A 23,208-nucleotide genomic window follows, 5' to 3' on the forward strand; every position below is an offset into this window, starting at 1 on the left:
CATGGAGTTTGTGTACTTTTCTATTGGGAAAATAAGTTTAAAACTTAATTATCACTGGTAATTTATTTGAATAACATTCAAATGACTATTTGGTCAATGAGCGCTGTCAGGAGAAGAATAACAACATAGGTATATGTTTAGGACAACGGAAGCAGAGTCATTTCTGGGTGTAAAGAAGTAGATAGATACTTTTCAGATTTTTAATAACCACTCTGCCCTCGTATAAAAATTTTAACATCATTGCTTCTCTTTTAGGTTAAGAAAAGTACTTAATAATTCCCTGTTGACATAAATATGTTACCTGGGTCACATAACATAATTAGCATCAATATAGTATAGTGAAATAGATTAGCTGTGCTATAGGAAACAATGCATACAGGTAGAAAAGAACATGGGCTATGGAGTTTGATACATGGTGGTTTGTGGGTTTTTGACTTACCAGCTGGGTAGTCTCTGTAGGTCATTCTGGTTTCCTCATCTTTAAAACAAGGAAGCTAATAAAATCACGTTTCTCCTAGAGTTGTCAGGATCAACTGCAAAAACACATATAAAGCACATAATCTAATTATTAGGCACATACTATATACTTGGTAAATGGTAGTTAATTTTGAAATCAGAAAACAGAGTTCAGAAAGACTGGTATTCAGGACAGGTAACTTTTTATGTGGATGAAGGAAAAAAAAATGGGAACTAAACCATTGAGAAAGGAGAACAGTGAAAAAGGAGAAAGGTGTAGTTTAGGTACCTGAATCTGGGAGCTGGTCATAATGATTGGGGGTTGACACTGGAATCTGTCAGCCAGTGCAAGAAAAGGCCAATAATTACAGGGAAGAGTTAGGAAGGGCCACCCTGGAAGAAAAGTGTTAACATAGCAGGCCTGAAACTGCTCTGTTTAGAAAAGTCTGCTTGCAAGGTTGACTGTCATATGCGCAGAATGTTCCCTTCATTACTGACTGATAAGGTTAGTTCACTGTGCCTGGACTATTTGTTGACAAACTTGGAGGGGCTGAGAAAATAGGCATATTGTGGATCAAGTTCTATGCTTTCCTTCAGTATACACACAGTTTTAAGGGATTATGGTCAGTGTCTGATCTTGTAGTTGAAGATTTTAGAGGTTGGGCAGGCAGTTCTAGGTATTGATGAGGATTAAGGATAGCCATTGATTTGGATGACTTTGGAAAGGAAGTGAAAGTTTTTGGAGTTGAGAGGTCAAGGTCATTCTTATTGTCATCAGATGATAATGGGAAATGGGGCTGAGGGAGGATTATGAGCAGGGTGACAAAGATCCTCCAAGAAGGTGAAAGAGTGATCAGAAAGTCAGTAGATGATGGTGTCCGGAGGGTAGTGTAGGTCAATGACAGGTCTGAATCTCAGGGGAGGGATAGGTTTGATTGAAGGTGGAACTAAAATAGCCAGACAGCAGAATCTTAGGAGTGTTTCTCTGCTTCCTGGTCCTATGTGGAGCATGGGAGGATGAGCAGACTCCTCTTAAGGTGTCTGTGCCAAGAAGCCATATTTTAAAGGAAACCAAGCTTTAGGTAAAACAAGCAGAGCTGATACAGGTTTTTAGGTGACTGCCATTTGCAGTTGCCTCGCCAAGATGTTAGGGGGACAGAAAGTGAAGCGGGATCGAAGGTACTAGGAAGGTGTGATTACTGTTTGCAGCTATTCCTGATGGCTTAATAATAATAATAATAATAATAATAATAGTAACTTTATTGCTGTTAATATGACACTTAGTGTTTCTATATACCTAATGTTGTTTTAAGTGTTTTTCATACATCATATATTTAATCTCCATATTAACTGTGTGAGGTAGATAGTATTATTAAATTATTTTAGATATAAGACTACTGAATTTGATAGAGGGGTTCAATAGTAATAATTTGCTCAAGGTCAGATAGTTTCAGGTCACAAATCCTGGAGCCAGGATTTGACTGTACTTAACACTGCCTCCTTTGAAAGGGCTGGAAATAAAGCAAAATTCCAGATGCCAGACTACAACTGGGTCTTGGTAGAATTGAAAAGAAAAGGTGAGTGAGTCTTTGTGATACTTGTGTTTACTATTTTGCATTTCTCATGATTCTGAAATCTATTTCACTTCCACCAGGATGAGTTAATTTCGTTTGCTACCATTAGAGCTCTAGTTTAAAATAACTACTTTGTGTCATTGCAGTGAAAAATTCAGCCATAGCAACCATTTTGGTTGTGCCAATTTTATATTAGCACCAAAGAAACATGGCAGACCAAGCATATTGTTTTGCTGGACTTAGAATTTCCTGAGGGCTGGATTCTTCACTGAGATTTCTTATTCAAGAGGTGACCATAAATCATGGACTACCACTGACAAAAGTCTTTAGTGATGGCTACTGTTGTTTTTTAAGTCAGAGGTTAGTTCAATTACCGAATCACTTTTTTCTGTTTCTAGAGTTACAAGACATTGTCTTAGCTCTTGATGGGCTTGAAGGTGACATGATATCTGGGAAGAACTTGGAGAGCTTTCTAGGAAATATTGGGATTAAGTCACCTGAAGAAGAGGTAGAGAAAATTCTTCAGTCAGATCTTGTTTCTGGTAAGCATTTAAATATTATTATCCATTTTTTTTGTTTTGGGTAGGAGTAACTGAAGAAAGTGTGAAAGGTTTTTGTTCAAGCAAATGGGGCTCCTTTGAGCTAATATCTATAGGTATTTGCTTGTATTGCTGTAAATGTCCTTAAAGAGGAGACTTTCTTATACAGTCCTTTTTTACAGTTAATGAGAATACTCTTAGCAAGCAGGTAGAAATTTTGTGGGGGAGTGGGCTCGTTGGTATCCACTCTCTTTAGATAGATCTTGATTTAGTGACTAACACAGAGTTTGGAAATTCCAGCTCTGTAAATAGAATACCTAGCTTTGTTGGTTTGTACCAAGTAAAGTTATTGGACTTACAACTTTCTTAGTAGGTTAGTTGCCTTACAGGTAGAATCAGAATTAGTATATCTACAATCTTGTAAGGTTAATTGCAAGGCACAGTGGGTGAAAATGAATCCCAAGTATCTTGTATGTAAAGTAAAGAAATTGTATGCTGGTTTTGATTTTCATATGAGCTTTTTAATATTACGTTTTCCAGGGATTCTTGTCTGTTCCCCCTCTCTCTCTTTCTTACAGATGACAACATGGTGAATGTTAAAGACTGTATGAAGGCTTTGAAGGACACTCAGAAATTTTCCACTTTTGTTGGTAAGAACTTTATGGTAAAACTGTTGAATGGCAAACAACACAGGACTCATTCAGAGGTCACGTAGCCAAACATTATATTTGGTGCTCAGATCTTCTTTTTTTTTTTTTAATTTTTTTTTCAACATTTATTTATTTTTTGGGACAGAGAGAGACAGAGAATGAACGGGGGAGGGGCAGAGAGAGAGGGAGACACAGAATCGGAAACAGGTTCCAGGCTCTGAGCCATCAGCCCAGAGCCCGACGCGGGGCTCAAACTCACAGACCGCGAGATAGTGACCTGGCTGAAGTCGGACGCTTAACCGACTGCGCCACCCAGACGCCCCTGGTGGTCAGATCTTCTTTGTAGTATCTGCCAAATGTTTGTTTCTTTCTTTTTTTTTTTTTTTCTGAAATTTATTGACAAATTGGTTTCCATACAACACCCAGTGCTCATCCCAAAAGGTGCCCTCCTCAATACCCATCACCCACCCTCTCCTCCCTCCCACCCCCCATCAACCCTCAGTTTGTTCTCAGCTTTTAACAGTCTCTTATGCTTTGGCTCTCTCCCATTCTAACCTCTTTTTTTTTTTTTTTTCCTTCCCCTCCCCCATGGGTTCCTGTTAAGTTTCTCAGGATCCACATAAGAGTGAGACCATATGGTATCTGTCTTTCTCTGTATGGCTTATTTCACTTAGCATCACACTCTCCAGTTCCATCCACGTTGCTACAAAAGGCCATATTTCATTTTTTCTCATTGCCATGTAATATTCCATTGTGTATATAAACCACAATTTCTTTATCCATTCATCAGTTGATGGACATTTAGGCTCTTTCCATAATTTGGCTATTGTTGAGAGTGCTGCTATGAACATTGGGGTACAAGTGGCCCTATGCATCAGTGCTCCTGTATCCCTTGGATAAATTCCTAGCAGTGCTATTGCTGGGTCATAGGGTAGGTCTATTTTTAATTTTCTGAGGAACCTCCACACTGCTTTCCAGAGCGGCTGCACCAATTTGCATTCCCACCAACAGTGCAAGAGGGTTCCCGTTTCTCCACATCCTCTCCAGCATCTAGAGTCTCCTGATTTGTTCATTTTGGCCACTCTGACTGGCGTGAGGTGATACCTGAGTGTGGTTTTGATTTGTATTTCCCTGATAAGGAGCGACGCTGAACATCTTTTCATGTGCCTGTTGGCCATCCGGATGTCTTCTTTAGAGAAGTGTCTATTCATGTTTTCTGCCCATTTCTTCACTGGGTTATTTGTTTTTCGGGTGTGGAGTTTGGTGAGCTCTTTATAGATTTTGGATACTAGCCCTTTGTCCGATATGTCATTTGCGAATATCTTTTCCCATTCCGTTGGTTGCCTTTTAGTTTTGTTGGTTGTTTCCTTTGCTGTGCAGAAGCTTTTTATCTTCATAAGGTCCCAGGAATTCACTTTTGCTTTTAATTCCCTTGCCTTTGGGGATGTGTCGAGTAAGAGATTGCTACGGCTGAGGTCAGAGAGGTCTTTTCCTGCTTTCTCCTCTAAGGTTTTGATGGTTTCCTGTCTCACATTTAGGTCCTTTATCCATTTTGAGTTTATTTTTGTGAATGGTGTGAGAAAGTGGTCTAGTTTCATTCTTCTGCATGTTGCTGTCCAGTTCTCCCAGCACCATTTGTTAAAGAGGCTGTCTTTTTTCCATTGGATGTTCTTTCCTGCTTTGTCAAAGATGAGTTGGCCATACGTTTGTGGGTCTAGTTCTGGGGTTTCTATTCTATTCCATTGGTCTATGTGTCTGTTCTGGTGCCAATACCATGCTGTCTTGATGATGACAGCTTTGTAGTAGAGGCTAAAGTCTGGGATTGTGATGCCTCCTGCTTTGGTCTTCTTCTTCAAAATTCCTTTGGCTATTCGGGGCTTTTGTGGTTCCATATGAATTTTAGGATTGCTTGTTCTAGTTTCGAGAAGAATGCTGGTGCAATTTTGATTGGGATTGCATTGAATGTGTAGATAGCTTTGGGTAGTATTGACATTTTGACAATATTTATTTTTCCAATCCATGAGCAGGGAATGTCTTTCCATTTCTTTAAATCTTCTTCAATTTCCTTCAGAAGCTTTCTATAGTTTTCAGCATACAGATCCTTTACATCTTTGGTTAGATTTATTCCTAGGTATTTGATGCTTCTTGGTGCAATTGTGAATGGGATCAGTTTCTTTATTTGTCTTTCTGTTGCTTCATTGTTAGTGTATAAGAATGCAACTGATTTCTGTACATTGATTTTGTATCCTGCAACTTTGCTGAATTCCTGTATCAGTTCTAGCAGACTTTTGGTGGAGTCTATCGGATTTTCCATGTATAAGATCATGTCATCTGCAAAAAGCGAAAGCTTGACTTCATCTTTGCCAATTTTGATGCCTTTGATTTCCTTTTGTTGTCTGATTGCTGATGCTAGAACTTCCAGCACTATGTTAAACAGCAGCGGTGAGAGTGGGCATCCTTGTCGTGTTCCTGATCTCAGGGAAAAAGCTTTCAGTTTTTCCCCGTTGAGGATGATGTTAGCTGTGGGCTTTTCATAAATGGCTTTTATGATCTTTAAGTATGTTCCTTCTATCCCGACTTTCTCAAGGGTTTTTATTAAGAAAGGGTGCTGGATTTTGTCGAAGGCCTTTTCTGCATCGATTGACAGGATCATATGGTTCTTCTCTCTTTTTTTGTTAATGTGATGTATCACGTTGATTGATTTGCGAATGTTGAACCAGCCCTGCATCCCAGGAATGAATCCCACTTGATCATGGTGAATAATTCTTTTTATATGCCGTTGAATTCGATTTGCTAGTATCTTATTGAGAATTTTTGCATCCATATTCATCAGGGCAAATGTTTGTTTCATCTACATTTGAACTCTTCCAGTTATGGCAAACTTGATTACATTTGTTTTTCATTTAAGAATTTGTATTTGAATGGAAAAGATTGGGAAAATCACAAGGTTATGATGTTTTCCAATAGCTAAAGTAAGGACATTTTATTATATAATAATGGCAATTTTGAAACTGTTATAAAAAAATTTAGTGACCAGGAATGTAAGAGATATAAAGTGCAAGGCTCATGTAATGTCACCTTCTGGAAATATCCCTGTTAAAGTGTGGTAAATATCCCTTTAGCCTTTTTTATTTGAATCTATGAATATTTGTGTATTCTGATATTATTTAAAAATTAGGCGCACTTGGGTGGCTCAGTTGGTTAAGTGTCTGATTTTGGCTCAGGTTATGATCTCATGGTTTGTGAGTTCAAGCCCCACATTGGGCTCTCTGCTGTCAGCACAGAGCCCATTTCAGATCCTCTGTTTCCTTCTCTCTCTGCCCCTGCTTGTTCTCTAAATTAATTAATTAATTAATTAATTAATAATTAATTAATTAAAATAAAATTACCATGTCCATAATATTCCACGACTTGCAGTTTTAAAGAAATTAACAATGTATCTTAGATATTGTTCCATGTTCCATTGTATCATAAACAACCTCATTCTTTTTAAAGACTGCATAATATTCCATTTGGGGGATGTACTGTCATTTTATCCACAATGCTTTTGATGATATTTGCCAATTAAAAATCTGAAAATTTGCCAATTTTTCACCACTGAAACATTTTGATGAGCATTGTTGTATGCATATATGTGCATAAAGTTCTCCTGGGGGATAAAATCCTCAGAAGTCACACTGCTAGACTGAAATATATGCAGATGTGAGATGTTAACAGCTACTGCTTAATTATCCTCCAAAAAGTTTGTAAAAATTCACACTTGTATCAGTAATGGATATTATTTATTGAAAATTCTGCTGGTAAAAGAATTCTATTATTGTTTTAATATGCATGTCTTTAATGACTAGTGAGGTAAAACATTTTTCATATGATTGTCGAATATGCTTTGCTTTTATTTTAATTAGATTGTCTTTTTCATATGAATTTATAAATAGCTCTTTATATAAGGGACATTAACGTTCTGTCTTGTCTATTGCCATTTTTTTTTCTAGTTTATTATTCATCTTTGACTTTGATTTTGGTGGACTGCTTATTGCCATCCTCTGTTTTATTTTGTCAGTTTTGGTAATTTTTATTCTCCTAGGAAATTTATTTTATTCAAGTGTTTTTTGGGAATATTAGTACAATCCTATGCAGTGATAATTCTTTTGATTTTTTTGTATCTGGTTATTTTCTCATTCTTAAATTTGTATATATATTTGTGTGTGTGTGTGTGTGTGTGTGTATTTATATATCTTTTTCTAGATTTCCTAGCAGATCTTTTAATTATCTCTGTTTTTAAAGCTCTACATCTTAGATTTATCTTTAGTGTTTCTATTTATAGTAAAAAAAATTCTGCTTTTATCTTTAGGATGTCCTTTCTATTGTCCCCTTTTGTCCATTTTATAGTTTTTCTAAGTTGTTTAAATTATGAACTTACTTTTTTCTTCTTACTGAGAAATAAATGTTTAAGACTATCAATTTTCAGTAAGACTTTGGTTTATCAAAGTCTTTATTCTTGTTTTTTTCTAAGTATATTCAGTTGTATTTTGATTTTCTCCTTGATGTAAGAGTTGCTTAAGAGAAAAACCTTAAATTTTAAAGCAATTATTTGAAAAATTTTAAATGAATTTTAAAATTTAAAATTTGAATTTGAATTTCATTATTGTCCTCTCTTTGTTGTTTATTTTTAGTTTACTGTGGTCAGAGAATGAGGTCTATAGTAGAGGATTTGATAGTTTCTGTGTTAATTAGATATGGAGTTTTTTTGATTTTTACATGTTTATTTAAAAACCACATTAGGGGCGCCTGGGTGGCTCAGTTGGTTGAGCGTCCGACTTTGGCTCAGGTCATGATCTCGCGGTCTGTGAGTTCGAGAGCCCTGCGTCGGGCTCTGTGCTGACAGCTCAGAGCCTGGAGCCTGCTTCAGATTCTGGGTCTCCCTCTCTCTCTGCCCCTCCCCCACTCATGCTCTGTCTCTCTTTGTCTCAGAAATAAACATTAAAAAAAATTAAAAAAAAACACATTAGTGGGTTTCAGGGACAGGCTAATCGTAATGTACACTCATCCTACTGTTTGTCTTGGAAATCCTTATGACTTTTTGAAGCAGCCCATTCCATAATTTTTGGACAGCTGTAGAACTAGTCAGTTGTTCCACATATTTGATGGAAATCCTGCCTTATAATTCCATTCCCAAACTTAACATTTGGACTCTTCCCCCTGTCAGTAGCCCTCCAGGGATGGGAGGAGAGCTCTTATATTTTCTTTCTTTTACGTTGAATCATCTTTTCTCTGGACTCAGATTTCCCTTCAACCATTCCTCACATGGCCTATTTTTGAAACTTCTTACCAATGACTAATGACTAACTCATGGAACAACATAATATATTAAATTATGCTTTCACATAAATTAGCTAATTTTAAAGTAATTTATTATATATTTCTCTTAATGAATTCTGAAAGATTATTTTTTTAGACATGTACTTTAGAAATGTGAAGAGGTTTTTGTTTGTTTGTTTTAATTAAGGTGGGGGATGGTCAGTCATGGATTTCCTAGTTCAGATGTTTGATATTATCATGCTGAACATAATAGGCTTTGCTGATTCTCTAAATTGGGTAAAGTGAGCTGACAGGAGCAAGGGGTGTAGGGAAAGAAAGTAGAAAGGGAAGGATTGGAGTTTGGGAGCAGTTGTGACGAATGAAGGATATTTTTTATGAAATGGTGAGCTCGTTAATAGAATAACTATAGAAACTTTGGCATACTTTTTTGTTCATAAAGGAATAGTCCACGCAGAACCCGGAGTTTTAACAAAATAATCTAAGAATAAAGATAAGGGACTATAGAAAACTATAGTGGAGAATGGATTGCTCTATTTTTTTAAATGGCCACATGTGGGTAGTGGCTGCCATTTTGGACAGTGAAAAACTAGAAGAATCCATCAGTTTTACTGTTATGTTCCAAAAATTTAGATCCGTGGACTGAATTACATGTTGCATGTATATTCTCTGTGTTTGTAGCATTGAATGACATCATCGGTACATTGGAATGTATGGAGGAAAGTGATCAGTCTGGCAAGGACAACTATGCAGATGTACTTGGAAACACCAATAGAATTTATTTCACTGATAATAGTTTTCAAGAAGTGCTGGATGATTCCTTGCTCGACGGTGAGTTGATTGAGCAGATAACCAGCAACTTGTAATAAAAATTTCTTCTAAAATTTTATCCAAGGTTTTAAAATATTTTACCAGGGGCGCCTGGGTGGCGCAGTCGGTTAAGTGTCCGACTTCAGCCAGGTCACGATCTCGCGGTCCGTGAGTTCGAGCCCCGCGTCGGGCTCTGGGCTGATGGCTCAGAGCCTGGAGCCTGTTTCCGATTCTGTGTCTCCCTCTCTCTCTGCCCCTCCCCCGTTCATGCTCTGTCTTTCTCTGTCCCAAAAATAAATAAACGTTGAAAAAAAATTTTTTTTAATATTTTACCAAATAATTAATTAAATCTTAATACTTAGTTCCTAAGTACTACTGTAAATGTATTGAAATGCAATTTACTACAGATCAGATTTAGATATATATCTTATATTCTATATTCACGGAGATTTAGTTATTACAATGTCAAATTCCTGGATGATCTCTTGGACTGCATTGTAAACTTGGTCTGAAAGTATTTATATATATTGTCATATGGCTTTAAAATGTTTCTTTCTAGAGTACTTTCATTTCAAAGTTAATCCCTTTCCTTTTATGAATTTTAGAGAGGTCCTAATAGTTGTCTAGCTTTCTTTTTCTTTTAGGTGAAAGGCTCTTTGAAAAATACAAGTTATTGTTGAACAATTAAACCATTGGTCTATAAACATTCTGTGTAAGTGTTGATCTGGCTATTTGCTCTATTTACAAAGAATTTACCTGATCCATCCATATGCTTATCTGGGATATACCCAGATGGATTTTATCAATACTTGGAAAGCCATCTCCTGCCTTTAAATTTAACTTCAGCTAAAAAATGAGATCAGATCTGTGTCTCAGGGAAAAACTGGCAATATGCAAAGACAGTTTAGATTATCAAAACTGATGGGGGAGGAATGCTGGGATCTGGTGAGTAGAGGTGAGGGATGCTACTAACCACCCTATAATGTATAGGACAGCACTCCCCCACATAATTAGCTGGCCCCAAATATAATTTTGCTCAGGTTGAGAAATTCTGTTTTAGAGTTATCTTGTAAAATTGCCAAACCTACTATTTTGAAAGTACGTTTCAATAGGTTAGTTATATTTTTTTAATCCTGCTTAGATCACATTTTAAAAATTAATGTAAATATAATATATCTTGATTCTAACCCCCTTTTGCTTCAAGGTAATACCTGTACTAGTTGTGAGTTATTCTAAACTGCTCTCTAACTGCAATGTGGTCCATCTATGCAAATGGACATATTTTGTTTCTATCACTTGTCCCTCAAATAGATCTCTGTATCAATTTGCATTTTTGTAGAAAATGTATAGGATGAAGGGTATAACTGCACCTTGTCCTTAGGAAAAGCTCCAGAATTAGATAGGTAGGCAGGCAGGACTAAAGAAGGACAATTCAGACTAATAATTAAACATGTTATTGAATATATGAGCCTGGGGATTAAGCTGTTCTCTTAGGGATAAAGGAAGCATTTGTAACAGAATCTCAGCCACATTTAAGAAGCTTGGTGGAGCCTGACGAATCCATGGAGTCTAAGAAGTAAGAGGAAGATGAGTAGAGAACGTTATTCTGGAAGCTAGTGGAGGATTTTGAGAAGAAGGGAATGGTCAATGCTAAATGTTATTGAGAAATGAAGTATGTGATTTATCCATTGGTTTTCTTCCAAACTGGGTAAAATCAGGATGCTGTTCCTTATGGCCTAATCTCTCTATTTAAATTTGCAGACTTTAGGAAAGAGGCTTTGTCTTCAAATCTGAAACTACCAACAGCAGATGGTAAGAACTTTATATATGTATACACGAAAGCATTCCCTATGAAAGAGTTATTTTTTAGGATCATTGCCAGGTGCCAATGGATTCCTAGTCCATTCTTCCCACTCCAGCCAGAGTAATTTTTTTTTTCAACAAAGTAATCTGATTGTGTGATGTCCCCCTATTTTCAACTCTTTAAACATTTTCCATTGTTGTTAAAGATCAAAATCCTGCATGTCCTAGCTCTCTGGCATAATTTTGTACCATTACCCTTGCTTTCTGCATTTTCAAGTACGTTGGCTTTCTTTCATTTCCTTCGAAATCCAACTACAAAGCTTTTGCGTATTTTGTTCCCTGTAATAGTTTTCCCTGACACTCTTTGCCTAGTTAATGTTTACTCATCTTTCAAATGAGTGATGGGGTGCCTGGGTGACTCAGTTGGTTAAGTGTCTCACTTTGGCTCAGGTCATGATGTCGTAGTCTGTGAGTTTGAGCCCTGTGCTGAGCTTTGTGCTGACAGCTCAGAGCATGGAGCCTGCTTCGGATTCTGTGTCTCCTTCTAATGTCTCCTTCTCAAAAATAGACATTAAAAAAAAAATTGAATGAATGTCAATTTCCTGTAGGGAGCCTGTCATTATCTGCTAGTCGAGGTCAGCTTCTTTTATTATAAGCTTTCATTAAACTATGTCTTTTTCATAACATTTACTTCATACTATAAATACCCATTAATATTTTTTTAAATGACACTAGAAATGCTCAATATATTTTAGCTTATAAAGTGACAAAAGTAGGAGCATCTGACTGGTTCAGTTGGTAGAACATGCAACTCTTGACCTCAGGGTCATGAGTTCAAGCCCCATGTTGGGTGTAGAGCTTACTTAGGAAAAAAAGTAGCAAAAATATTAGAGAACTTTGAATTATCTTAATTCATTAAGACCAAAGTAATATAATTTCTCATTAAATTTTTTTATTTGAGTACGGTGGACACACAATGTTATATCCGTTTCAGGTATAGTGATTATACATTTTGCTATGCTCACCACAAACATAGCTATTTGTCACCATACAACAATATTACAGTATCACTGACTATATTCCCTTTCCTGTGCCTTTTATTCCCATGACATAGTCATTACATTCCTGGAAACCTGTACCTCCTACTCCCCTTTACCCATTTTACCCATTATCCCCCCTTCTCTCTGGCCACCATCAGTTTGTTCCTGCATTTATAGGTCTGATTTTGCTTTTCTTTTTTTTTTATTTGTTTTTTAGATTCCACATATGAGTGCAATCATATGGTGTTTGTCTTTCTCAGTCTGACATATTTCACTTAGTATAATACCCTCTAGGTTGATCCATGTTGTTGCAAATGGCAAAAAAAAAATCTCATTCTTTTCTATGGTTGTGTCAAATCCCATAATATACCACATCTTTATTCATTCACCTATTGATAGATAGTTGAGATACTTCCATATCATGGCTATTGTAAATAATGCTGCAATAAACATATAGGGGTGCATATACCTTTTTGAATTAGTGTTTTTGTTCTCTTTGGGTAAATACCGAGTAGTGGAATTATTGGGTCAAATAGTATTTCTGTTTTTACTTTTTGAGGAACCTCCATACTGTTTCCACATCAGCTGTACCAATTTACATTCCACCAACATTGCACAAGGGCTGCTTTTTCTCCACGTCCTCGCCAGCACTTGTTACTTCTTATGTTTTTGATTTTAGTCATTCTGACATGTGTAAGGTGATATCTCATTGTTATTTTGATTTGCATTTCCCTGAGATTGGTGATGAATATCTTTTCGTGTGTCTGTTGGCCATCTGTATGTCTTCTTCAGAAAAACGTCTATTTAGGTCTTCTGCCCGTGTTAAAATCTGGTTGTTTTCTAGTCATATTTTTGATTATTTGGTTAATGATTCTTTTCTTACGTGCCTGGAAGCGTCATTGGGCCAAGAACCATGTTTCCATTTTGCTACAAGTCCTATTGTTTCTCCAGATCCTAGCACAATTTTGGCTTTCAGAAGCCCCTTATTAATAGCTAATTTAATAGCTAATATTATATGATATTTACTGTGCTAGGCATTGTTTCAAATCTTTTATATTATTAACTTATATAATTGTGAATATTTATGGAATTAAAGAATGACAGTAAATCTGCCTTCTTATCTCATTAGCCTCATCTCTCATCACTTCTGCATTTGTATTTATTCTGTAGCCATATTACTTATTATAATTTAAATTGGTTCCATATCTTCCATGTGCTTTTGGTTCCATATATTTGCATGTGCTGTTTCCTTTCTGTATATTTTCTGTCAAACAAATTCACATTTTTCCCCCAAACTCAGCTCAAACATCACTCCTCAACCCATAAGACTTTTCAGAGTCATAGGTTAGGTGAACTGTCTCAGTGCGTTATATCTGAGTGCTCAGTGCTCATATCTGGCACACATTTTTCTCATAGTACCAACTATATAATGTATTATAATTTTATTTACAGACATGACAAATTCAGCCCCTGTCTTCAAGGAATTTAAAGGAAACTCTTTAAGAGGGCTGAAATTTTCATTGTTGGTTTTAGTAGCTATAAAATAAATGTTAATAAAAATGAATATAGGTCTAAAATGGTATTATGGTATTCTTTCCAACTTAAGGTTTAGATCTGTTAGCATAATGCAACAATTTTCAGACTATGGAAACATACACGACAACTTCATTTTGGGGTTGAGAGAGAAATGGGGTGAGAAATGGTATTGACAAAAAATTGAAACTCCCAGTAATGATCACGTTTTATATTTTAAATTGGTGTGGTATCAACAGGACTACATTTGGTTGTATGGGTTGTGCTTGCACAAAGATGCCTGGTTGAGAGGGTACAAGTAGAGACTGAAATGCATTCTACATTCCACTGTGCTCCCCAGGCTGGGACCACCAATGCTAGATTGCAGCTACCTAGAGGAAGGTATGCCTCTTTGTAATTGATACATAGAGAGGGGTGCCTTTTTTCAATTCACACAAAAGCACAATATAGACTGGTAGTGGCCCTGGAGATCAAGAGCTTTAATCTCAAATTTTAGCTTTTTTTTTTTTTTTTTTTTTTTTTTTTTGTTTATTTCATCAGTTGATAGAAGTCTTTAGATCTACATGTACAGGACGTTACTATTATTTAAGAAAGGGTCACAGCTTATTCAGTATTTAATGGATGAATGGATTCAGATAACCCATCAAATTCTGCATATAATTTTTTGGTTTAATTTTTCTTTTCTTAAATGTTTAGTTTTAAGAGAGAGAGAGAGAGAGAGAGAGAGAGAGAGAGAGAGAGAGAAACAAGTGGAAGAGGGGCAGAGAGAGAGACACAGAATCTGAAGCAGGCTCTAAGCTCTGAGTTTTTAGCCCAGAGCCCAATGCGGGGCTTAAACCCAGGAACCATGAGATCATGACCTGAGCTGAAGTTGGATGCCTAACCAACTGAGCCACCTAGGTGCCCTTAATTTTTTTAAATGCTGCTTGAAATAAATAGGTTGTCAGTTACAAGTAGAAAATACTTTGCTTTTTTTCTGCAGAGATTTTAGTTAAATATATATACTTAAATTGAGAGTTCACCTATAGTGGACTCTGGACAAACTATTTTGCATTTTTTAAAATAATAGTATCTTATATATATTTATTTATCTTTGTAGCATTTAAAGAAGCTGCTTATATCTTGACAAGTGTTGATAATGGCAAGATTGGCATACACAACTTGGAGCATGCCCTGAAAAGTTTGAATGTTAATTTAGCTGAGGAGGACGTCAGTGAAGCCCTTAAATATTGTGACATCAGTGGTGAGCATTTTTTTGGCTTGAGATTCTGCTCATTTTTCCCTGTTTATAGGAACCAGTTTTAGAGTGTTTTATATGGAGGTAAAATGCTAAAGGCAGTCGCAATGAGGCTTAGGTTGATATAAATTAGAGCCAAAATAGTCTGCTAATTTATTTACTGACCATATCTATCTGTTCATACTCTACATATGCTTATTTAGATAATTAGCATTCATTTCTTGTAAGCATGGGTGGGAAAATACCATTATGTAATAAAACAAAGACATGACATCAGCAGCTTCATTTTGATCTGCAGTCTTTCTTCAGAGGAGACCCACTTTCACCTTTTATTTTGCTTGTCCCATTCTGCTTTTTTAACCAAAGGAAATACCCAAAGTTTCATTACATCTCAGAAGAATAATTATTTAGTCTTGATCATTGTTTCCAAGTGGTCACATATTTATCTTTGTTTTCCATCTTTGACTTCATGTATTGTGTACTTGAGCTCCTTTCCTATTTACATCCACTCTTAAGTGTCAAATCGCGTGGGAATACTTCTAGAAGCTGGTGAGTTTTACCAGTTTTAGGTGGCTTTTTATTTGGGGTTTATCTTAACCAGCCTGTTTTTTCTATGGGAATCCCATGAGCATGTCTTAGGTTTAAGAGTACCTCCCCAGCATTGTTTGGTTATTGCTTTTGCCATAGATTATTATTGACCTCAATCAATTTTTATGTTTTGACCTGGGGTTTTTCATATCATGAGAGTGGTATAAATTTAGACCCTAAGCCCACATGAGATGCAGGAGATTTTTCACAGGTGATCTTTTTTACCCACTGCCTCTCAAAATTGGGAAGATTTAGGTCACCTTGGTGTTTACATGGGCCAGTGAATATAATATTTTAATCTCCCTTTCACTGGACTGAAATTCTTTAAGCATCCCAGTTTCATTTGGTATCTAAATTCAAACTCTCCGTGTAGCAGGACCCAAGTTTTCTTTTATGAATATGCATGAACATTTAAATCAAGCACCTTGCTGCTTTTGGATCTAATATGTATCCCCAAATAGCTGTAGGCTTAGTATTCACTTGGTTTTCCCCTCTGGATCTCTGTGCCCACTTAACGTTTTATTATTTCCTTTTCATACAACTTGATAATGCATTTATAGAATAAAGTATTTCATACAGCATCTTTAGGAATTTGTAATCATTCCTGTGCTACCCAGCTTGCCATTTTGTTATAAGTTAAAGTCTTTTCATTGTAGGTATAGCCCTATATTTTCTGCTGTGGTTACATTACTGCATTTTATTTCCTGTGTGTGTGTGTGTGTGTGTGTGTGTGTGTGTCCCAACAGTTAACATTGTCACCTCTGGCCTTAGACTGCCTTAGTTCAAATACAGCCTCGAGCACTTTCTGGCTCTTGTGACCTAGACAAGTTATTTAATTTCTCTTTGCTTTCATCTTTTAAGGATAGGCATATCAAACATGTTATAGAATTCTTGTACATATTTTAGTTAATAAATGTGAAGCATCATAAAAGGATACTTAGTATACATAAGGAACTCAAAAGTTATTTTAAGTTCTTACTTTTTAGTAAGAAGTCAAAAAAAGTGAACTATTAATATCATTAACTGATCAATGGGTGTGGTTCCTGAAAGTATGAAAAATTACATTGAAATAGTTTCAGCCATTTGAGAGAGAAATGAGGTAGAATGAGATTTTAGGTATTGTTAATCAGAGCCTTTATTTTGTGTACCAATTGAGTATCAGGGTTTTAATGACAATATGCTTGATTTTGATATTTCCAGATGATAATGAGGTGAATTTAAAAGATTTCTTTGAAAGAATTAAAGGAAGTCCACCTTTCAAAGAGTCCATAGGTAAGTGAATACTTCCAGTTTAAAGAAGTGACTGTAAAATAAAGATAATGAAATCACATTTAAAAAAAATCACTAAATGGATTTCAAGTGTTTAATTTGTAGTGTCTATAGTTTCAAAAAGGATTTCAAGCAGCTTATGCGATATAAAAAAAAACAAGTGAAAATGGGGCAAAGTTATAAAGGAGGGAAAAGAAATAAAACAGCATTGAAGAAGATACACAGTAAATACCTTTGCTGTTAATATAAAATCCTTCCTCAAGAGGAGATAAATTTTTCTTCACTCAAGGGGTTCTGGATCTATGAATTAAATCAGGTGTGGAAATTGGGTGAGGGACCACTACCCTCTGTGCTGTCTCAAGTCAGGCCTTTGGAGTTTTCAGGTTTACCCAAATGGACTGGCCATTGATTTCATTTATAGAAATCTTAGCTTCATCTATCTAGTTTCTTTAAATGCTTGGGCCATTAATCCCTGTATCATTCTTACTACCATGTCATTTCTGTGGCCTAACCACATCATTTTGCCCCTGCTGCATAAAGACAATTGCTTGGTCTTTGTCCCCAAAGTTCCTCTCGTGCTCCTTGAAATTAGGGAAACCATTTCAACACCAGCATCTTTCCCTAAACCCCCATGTCTACAGAGAACACCTACCGAAGAACTCTCCACAAATGCAGACACCCCTGCCAACAATGTATTTCTAAATGCGTTGGAGAAACAAATGTCTTTTTTTCTTCACGTTTGAATATCTCTAAAATTAGAACACCTTTATAATCAATGGCATTATTTATCAAACGTACATTTTTACTGAGATATAAATCACATACCATAAAATCTCATCCTTTTAAGGTGTTCAATTCAGTGGTTTTTGGTATATCCACAAAGTTGTGCAACCATCACACTCTAATTCTGGGACATTTTCATCACGTCAAAAAAAACCCCTGTACCCTGTAGTGCTTATTTCTCCGCTCTCCCCAGCCACTGACAACCACTAGTCTGCTTTCTATCTGTGTTGGTTTTTGAACATCATATAACTAGAATCATATAATATGTGGCTTTTTGTGTCTGGCTTCTTTCATTTGGCATACTGGTTTTTTTTTTTAATTTTTAATGTTTATTTTTGAGAGAGAGAGAGCGGGGGAGGGACAGAGAGAGAGGGAGACACAGAATCCGAAGCAGGCTCCAGGCTCTGAGCTGTCAGCACGATGTGGGGCTCGAACCCACGAAACCATGAGATCATGACCTGAGCTGAAGTCGGCCGCTCAACCGACTGAGCCACCCAGGCGCCCCAGCATACTGTTTTTAAGGTTCACCTGTATTATAACATAAATGAGTACTTTATTCCTTTTCGTGGTAGAATAATATTCTGTGGTTATACCACATTTTCTTTGGCCATTTATCAGTTCATAGACATTCGGGTTGTTTCCCTTTTTTGGCCACTAAGAATAATGCTGCTATGAACATGTGTACATTTTTTTGAGTACAGGTTTTTGTGTGGACGTACATTTACATTTCTCTCAGGTACCTACCTAGGAATGGAACTGCTGGGTCACGTGGTAAATTTACATTCAACTTGAGGAGCTGCTGGAACGTTTTCCAAAGCAGCTGCCCCATTTTACATTCCCAACAGCATTGTACATTTCTTTAAATCCTTGTCAGTACTTGTTACATTGTCCGTCTTTTTTATTCTAGCCTAGTCTCACAAGTATCTCACCGTGGTTTTGTTTTGCATTTCCCTGATGGCTAATAACTTTGAACATCTTTACATGTGTTTACTGGCCATTTAGAGATATGTATCCTCTGCTTATTTTAAAATTGGGTTATTTGTCAAGTTGTTAGGGTTCTTATATCCTGGATACTATAGCTTTATCAGATAGATGATTTGCAAATCTTTTCTCCAATGTTATGGGTCTTTTGTCTTTCTTGATGGTGTCCTTTGAAGACACAAACGTTTTTAAATTGGGTGAAATCCAGTTTATATTTTCTTTTGTCACTTCTTTTGATATCATGTCTAAACATAATCCAAGATCATTAAGATTTATACTAATGTTTTCTTCTAAGAATTTTATAGTTTTAGCCTTTTAATTTCAATCTTTGATTCATTTTGAGTTAATGTTTGTATGTGGTGTGAGATGGGAGTCCACTTTAATTCTTTTGCATGCAGATAGCCAGTTACCCCAGCATCATTTGTTGACAAGATCATTCTTTTCCCCCTTAAATAAATGGTTTTGCCATCCTTGTAAAAAATCAATTGATCAGAAATGTATGGATTTATTTCTAGACTCCCAGTTCCATTCCATTGATTTTTATTTATTCTTATGCCACATGGTCTTAATCACTATAGCTTTGTAGTAAAGTAATAACCTAAACAGTAATTTTCAACCAGAGCAGGGCATCAAATTTACCTATAAAGCTTGAGTTACCTGGTTCTACTTCTGACTATGATGGAGTAGCTTATGTGAAACCAACCCTCCTGCTGAGAACAACTAGTAAAATGTGGACTAAATTAAACAGCATCAACAACCACAACCGTTTGAAGGCATTGGAAAGTGACCAAGGCTGTCAAGGTTTGTGGGGCTATAAGATAAATATAAAGAGCACGACTTACAGAAACAGCACCTTCTTCTTCTTCTTATTTTGTCTCTGTAACATAACTTTAAGTGAAATAAGGCAATAAAGTTTTGATGTAAACTTCTTTGTAATGCTTCACAATTATTTCAGGGTCCACATATGAAGTATTATGTAGCTGTAGGCATAATGGTTGACCAGTTACATATGTCTACTTGAAAGGCACAGTAGTTAAGAGCATGGGCTTTGGAAATATCGTGCCTGGATTTGAATCCTGGCCCTGCCACTTAATACCAGTATGTTCTTTAGTAAATCACTTAATCTCACAAACCTCGGGGCGCCTGGGTGGCTCAGTTGGTTAAGCGCCCAACTTCAGCTCAGGTCATGATTTCGCGGTTAGTGAGTTTGAGCCCCACGTTGGAGTCTGTGCTGACAGCTCAGAACCCGGAGCCTGCTTTAGATTCTGCATCTTTGTCTCTCTCTGACCCTTCCCTGCTCATGGTCTGTCTGTCTGTCTGTCTCTCTCTCTCTCTCAAAAATAAATAAACATTAAAAAAATTTTTTTTAAATCTCACTAACCTCAATTCCTTCATCTGAAAAATGGGGATAATAATGCCTATCTTGGAATTATTATAGGTAATAATAGACTTAAATAGGTAAAGTAGAAGTACTCAGAAGAGTCTCCAGCATTTAGTGTTCAGTAACTGCTAGCTGTTATAATACACAATGGTTTTTAAAACTACTAGTAATTTCATGTAAAATTCTTTTATGCAACTCAAGCCCATTAAGTGAAAGTGAACAGTGTACTCTTATTTCTGCTGTTGAAGCATGTTTTTGCTCTTTTTTTTTTTCTCAGTTACACAGCTACTCTTCGTTACTGTTCAAATTCTCCAGAATGATCTAATTGATGTCTCTGACCTCAAGGCATTATTGATGAACAATGACTTTCATGCAGCTAATGTTTTACTTGATGAAGTATTAAGACATGGACCTGAACACGGTTAGTAGTCTGAATGCATCTAGTTGTAAAGGCCATCATCTACCAGTGGGGATGGGAGATGTATGGATGGGGTATACAGCAGTGGAGGGCACCCTGGGGGGGGGGGGCTGCAGGGAGATGACTGGTGAGCACCAGTGCCACCATAGTGTGCCAAGCCTGAGCTCTGCGAGACTGAACAGATGGGTGAGTCTGGGCCTACTTTATCCCTGTGGGTGGTGGTACTTGGGAGATGAGGTCTCTTTGTGAACTGACTGGCACGGGCAGTATTCAATCAGAATGCCATGCACAGAGTACAACAGAGTCCGTGAGGCCCTTCGCCACGTGTTAACCCTTTGGAAGGTAAACTATGCTGATATCCAGGAATACCTCAGGGGGTGTTGCCTGTGGCATTGGCTCAGGGAAGCAGATGTTTATAAATGTACAAACTAACTGCGTTATTTTAATGACTGGTATTGTTGAATATCATTTTTGCTATGTTTTCAAAAGAGTTGGGGAATATTCTTTACTTTCCTATTCTCTGTAAGAGATTTTTTCTTCCTCAAATGTTAAGCAGAACTCACAGGTGAATCCTTATGGGCCTAGAGTTTTATTTATGGAAAAATTCTGTATTATTGATTTAATTTCTTAAATTGTATGGTATTACCAAGAAAATATTCTATTTCCCTGTCAATTTTGGCAGGCTGTGTCCTTATAGGAATTTGTCCATTTTATCTGACTTTTCAAATGTATTGGATAAAGTTGTCCTTGACATCTGCTTTTTATCTTTTTTGATTTCTGCTTCATCTGTAATGATACCTTCATTTTCATCCTCAATATTAGTGACTTAGAGCTTTTTTTTCCCCCCACTCCACCTCCACAGAGTTTTTCTTTTTGAGAAATTGTAAAATTGAGATATAATGGGCATATGATAACATTATGTAAGTTTAGGGTATCCAATGTGTTGATTTGATACATTTATATATTGCAATATAATTATCACTGTAATGTTATCTAACACCTCTATCACATCACGTAATTATCACAATTTCTTTTTTTGTGGTGAGAACATTTAAGATCTAGTCTCTTAGCAACTTTCAATTATGTAATACAGTATTAGATCAGCAGAGCATTAGATTTCCAGAATTTATTCATTTTAACTGCAAATTTGTACTTTTTAACAGTATCTCCCCAATCACCCCACCCCCTAAGTCCTTGGTAACCACCATTCTACTCTCTTTCTATGAGATCGGCTTTTTTAGATTCCACATATTAGTGATATATACAACATTTGTCTTTGGCTTATCTCCTCTAAGCATAAGGACTTCAAGATCCTACCATCTTGTTGCAAATGACAGGATTTCTCTCTTTCTCATGGCTGAAAAATATTCTGTTGTATATTTTCACACTACCTCTGTTTATTCATCTGTTGATGAGCACTTAGATTGTTTCCATATTTTAGCTATTGTGAATAATGCTGCAATAGACACAGGAGTGTGTCTTCAAGATTCTGTTTTCGTTTCCTTTGAATATACACTTATAAGGGGAATTGATGATTCATATTGTAGTTCTATTTTTAATTTTGAGGGGAATCTCTATACTATTGTCCATAGTGGCTGCACCAATTTACATTGCCACCAACAGTGTATGAGGGTTCCCTTTCTCCACATCATCACAAATCCTTATCTCCGGTCTTCTTGGTGATAGCCATTCTAACAGGTTTGAGCAATATCTCATTGTGGTTATGATTTGCATTTCCCTGATGATTAGTGATGTTGAACACCTTTTCATGCACCTATTGGTCGTTTGGATGTCTTCTTTGGGAAAATGCCTATTCTATTACTCTGCCCTTTTTAAAATAGTTCATTTGCTTGTTTGTTATTGAGCTGTGTGAATTCTTTGTTATATATTTTGGATAATAATCCTTTATCAGATACATGGTTTGCAAATATTTTCTCTCATTCTGTAGGTTGCCTTTTCATTTTGCTGATTGTTTCTTTTGCTGTACAAAAGTTTTTAAGTTGAATGTAGTTCTGGGGTGCCTGGGTGGCTCAGTTGGTTAAGCGTCCGACTACAGCCAGTTAAGCATTCGACTTCAGGTCTCGATCTCATGATTCTTGAGTTCAAGCACCACGTCGGGCTCTGTGCTGACAGCTTGGAGCTTGCTTCAGTTTCTGTGTCTCGCTCTCTCTCTTGCCCCTCCCCTGCTCACGCTCTGTCTCTTTCTCTCTCACAAATAAATAAACATTAAAAAAAAGAAAAATCTTCAATTGGATCTAGTTCTACTTGTTGATTTCTGCTTTTGTTGTTTGTGCTTTTGGTGTCATGTCCAAAAAATCATTGCCAAGACCAATGTCTGAAAGCTGTTTCCTTATGTTTTCTTTACAGTATCAGATCTTACAATTAAATCTTTAATTTATTTTGAGGTAATTTTGGGGAGTATCCCAAGTGGTTATTCAGTTTCCCAACACCATTTGTTGAAGAGACCATCCTTTCTCCATTGAATGTTCTTGGCTGCCTTGTCAAATATTAGTTGAGCGTATGTGGGGTTTATTTCTGGGCTCTGTCACTTCTGCTGTAAACTTTTCTACTTTTTTTTTTTTTTTTTTTGCATTGGTTTGTTTTTTTTTCTTCCTTTTCTCTCTCCCCCTCCTTTTTTTTTTTTTTTTTTTTTCCTTTTGGTTCTTTTCATGTCTATCCTTTATGTCCCTTACTATAGTTTGTCATATCCATTCCACCTTGTGTACCTTTACTTTACTTGAGTCATTATTTTGGAGCTGACTTGGTCTTTCTACACAATCTATTTTCTGAGTTGTTGGCTCCCATCTCAAATCTTCCTTTGTCCATTTCT

General features: G+C 36.5%; 1 protein-coding gene across 1 annotated transcript in view; it reads left to right on the forward strand.

The window, feature by feature from the left end:
* Positions 1-20,386, forward strand: part of EFCAB13 (EF-hand calcium binding domain 13) — a 101,850-nt gene extending 81,464 nt beyond the window's left edge. Inside the window, exons 14-20 of the mRNA XM_043584901.1 lie at positions 2,429-2,572; positions 3,148-3,219; positions 9,217-9,366; positions 11,107-11,157; positions 14,821-14,964; positions 16,747-16,818; positions 20,238-20,386. Of these exons, the coding sequence (XP_043440836.1) occupies positions 2,429-2,572; positions 3,148-3,219; positions 9,217-9,366; positions 11,107-11,157; positions 14,821-14,964; positions 16,747-16,818; positions 20,238-20,386 (782 nt within the window). The remainder of the gene's footprint in view (positions 1-2,428; positions 2,573-3,147; positions 3,220-9,216; positions 9,367-11,106; positions 11,158-14,820; positions 14,965-16,746; positions 16,819-20,237) is intronic.
* The last annotated feature ends 2,822 nt before the right edge of the window (positions 20,387-23,208 follow it).

The sequence above is a fragment of the Prionailurus bengalensis genome, chromosome E1 (genome assembly GCF_016509475.1).
Source record: "Prionailurus bengalensis isolate Pbe53 chromosome E1, Fcat_Pben_1.1_paternal_pri, whole genome shotgun sequence".
NCBI classification, from domain to species: domain Eukaryota; kingdom Metazoa; phylum Chordata; class Mammalia; order Carnivora; family Felidae; genus Prionailurus; species Prionailurus bengalensis.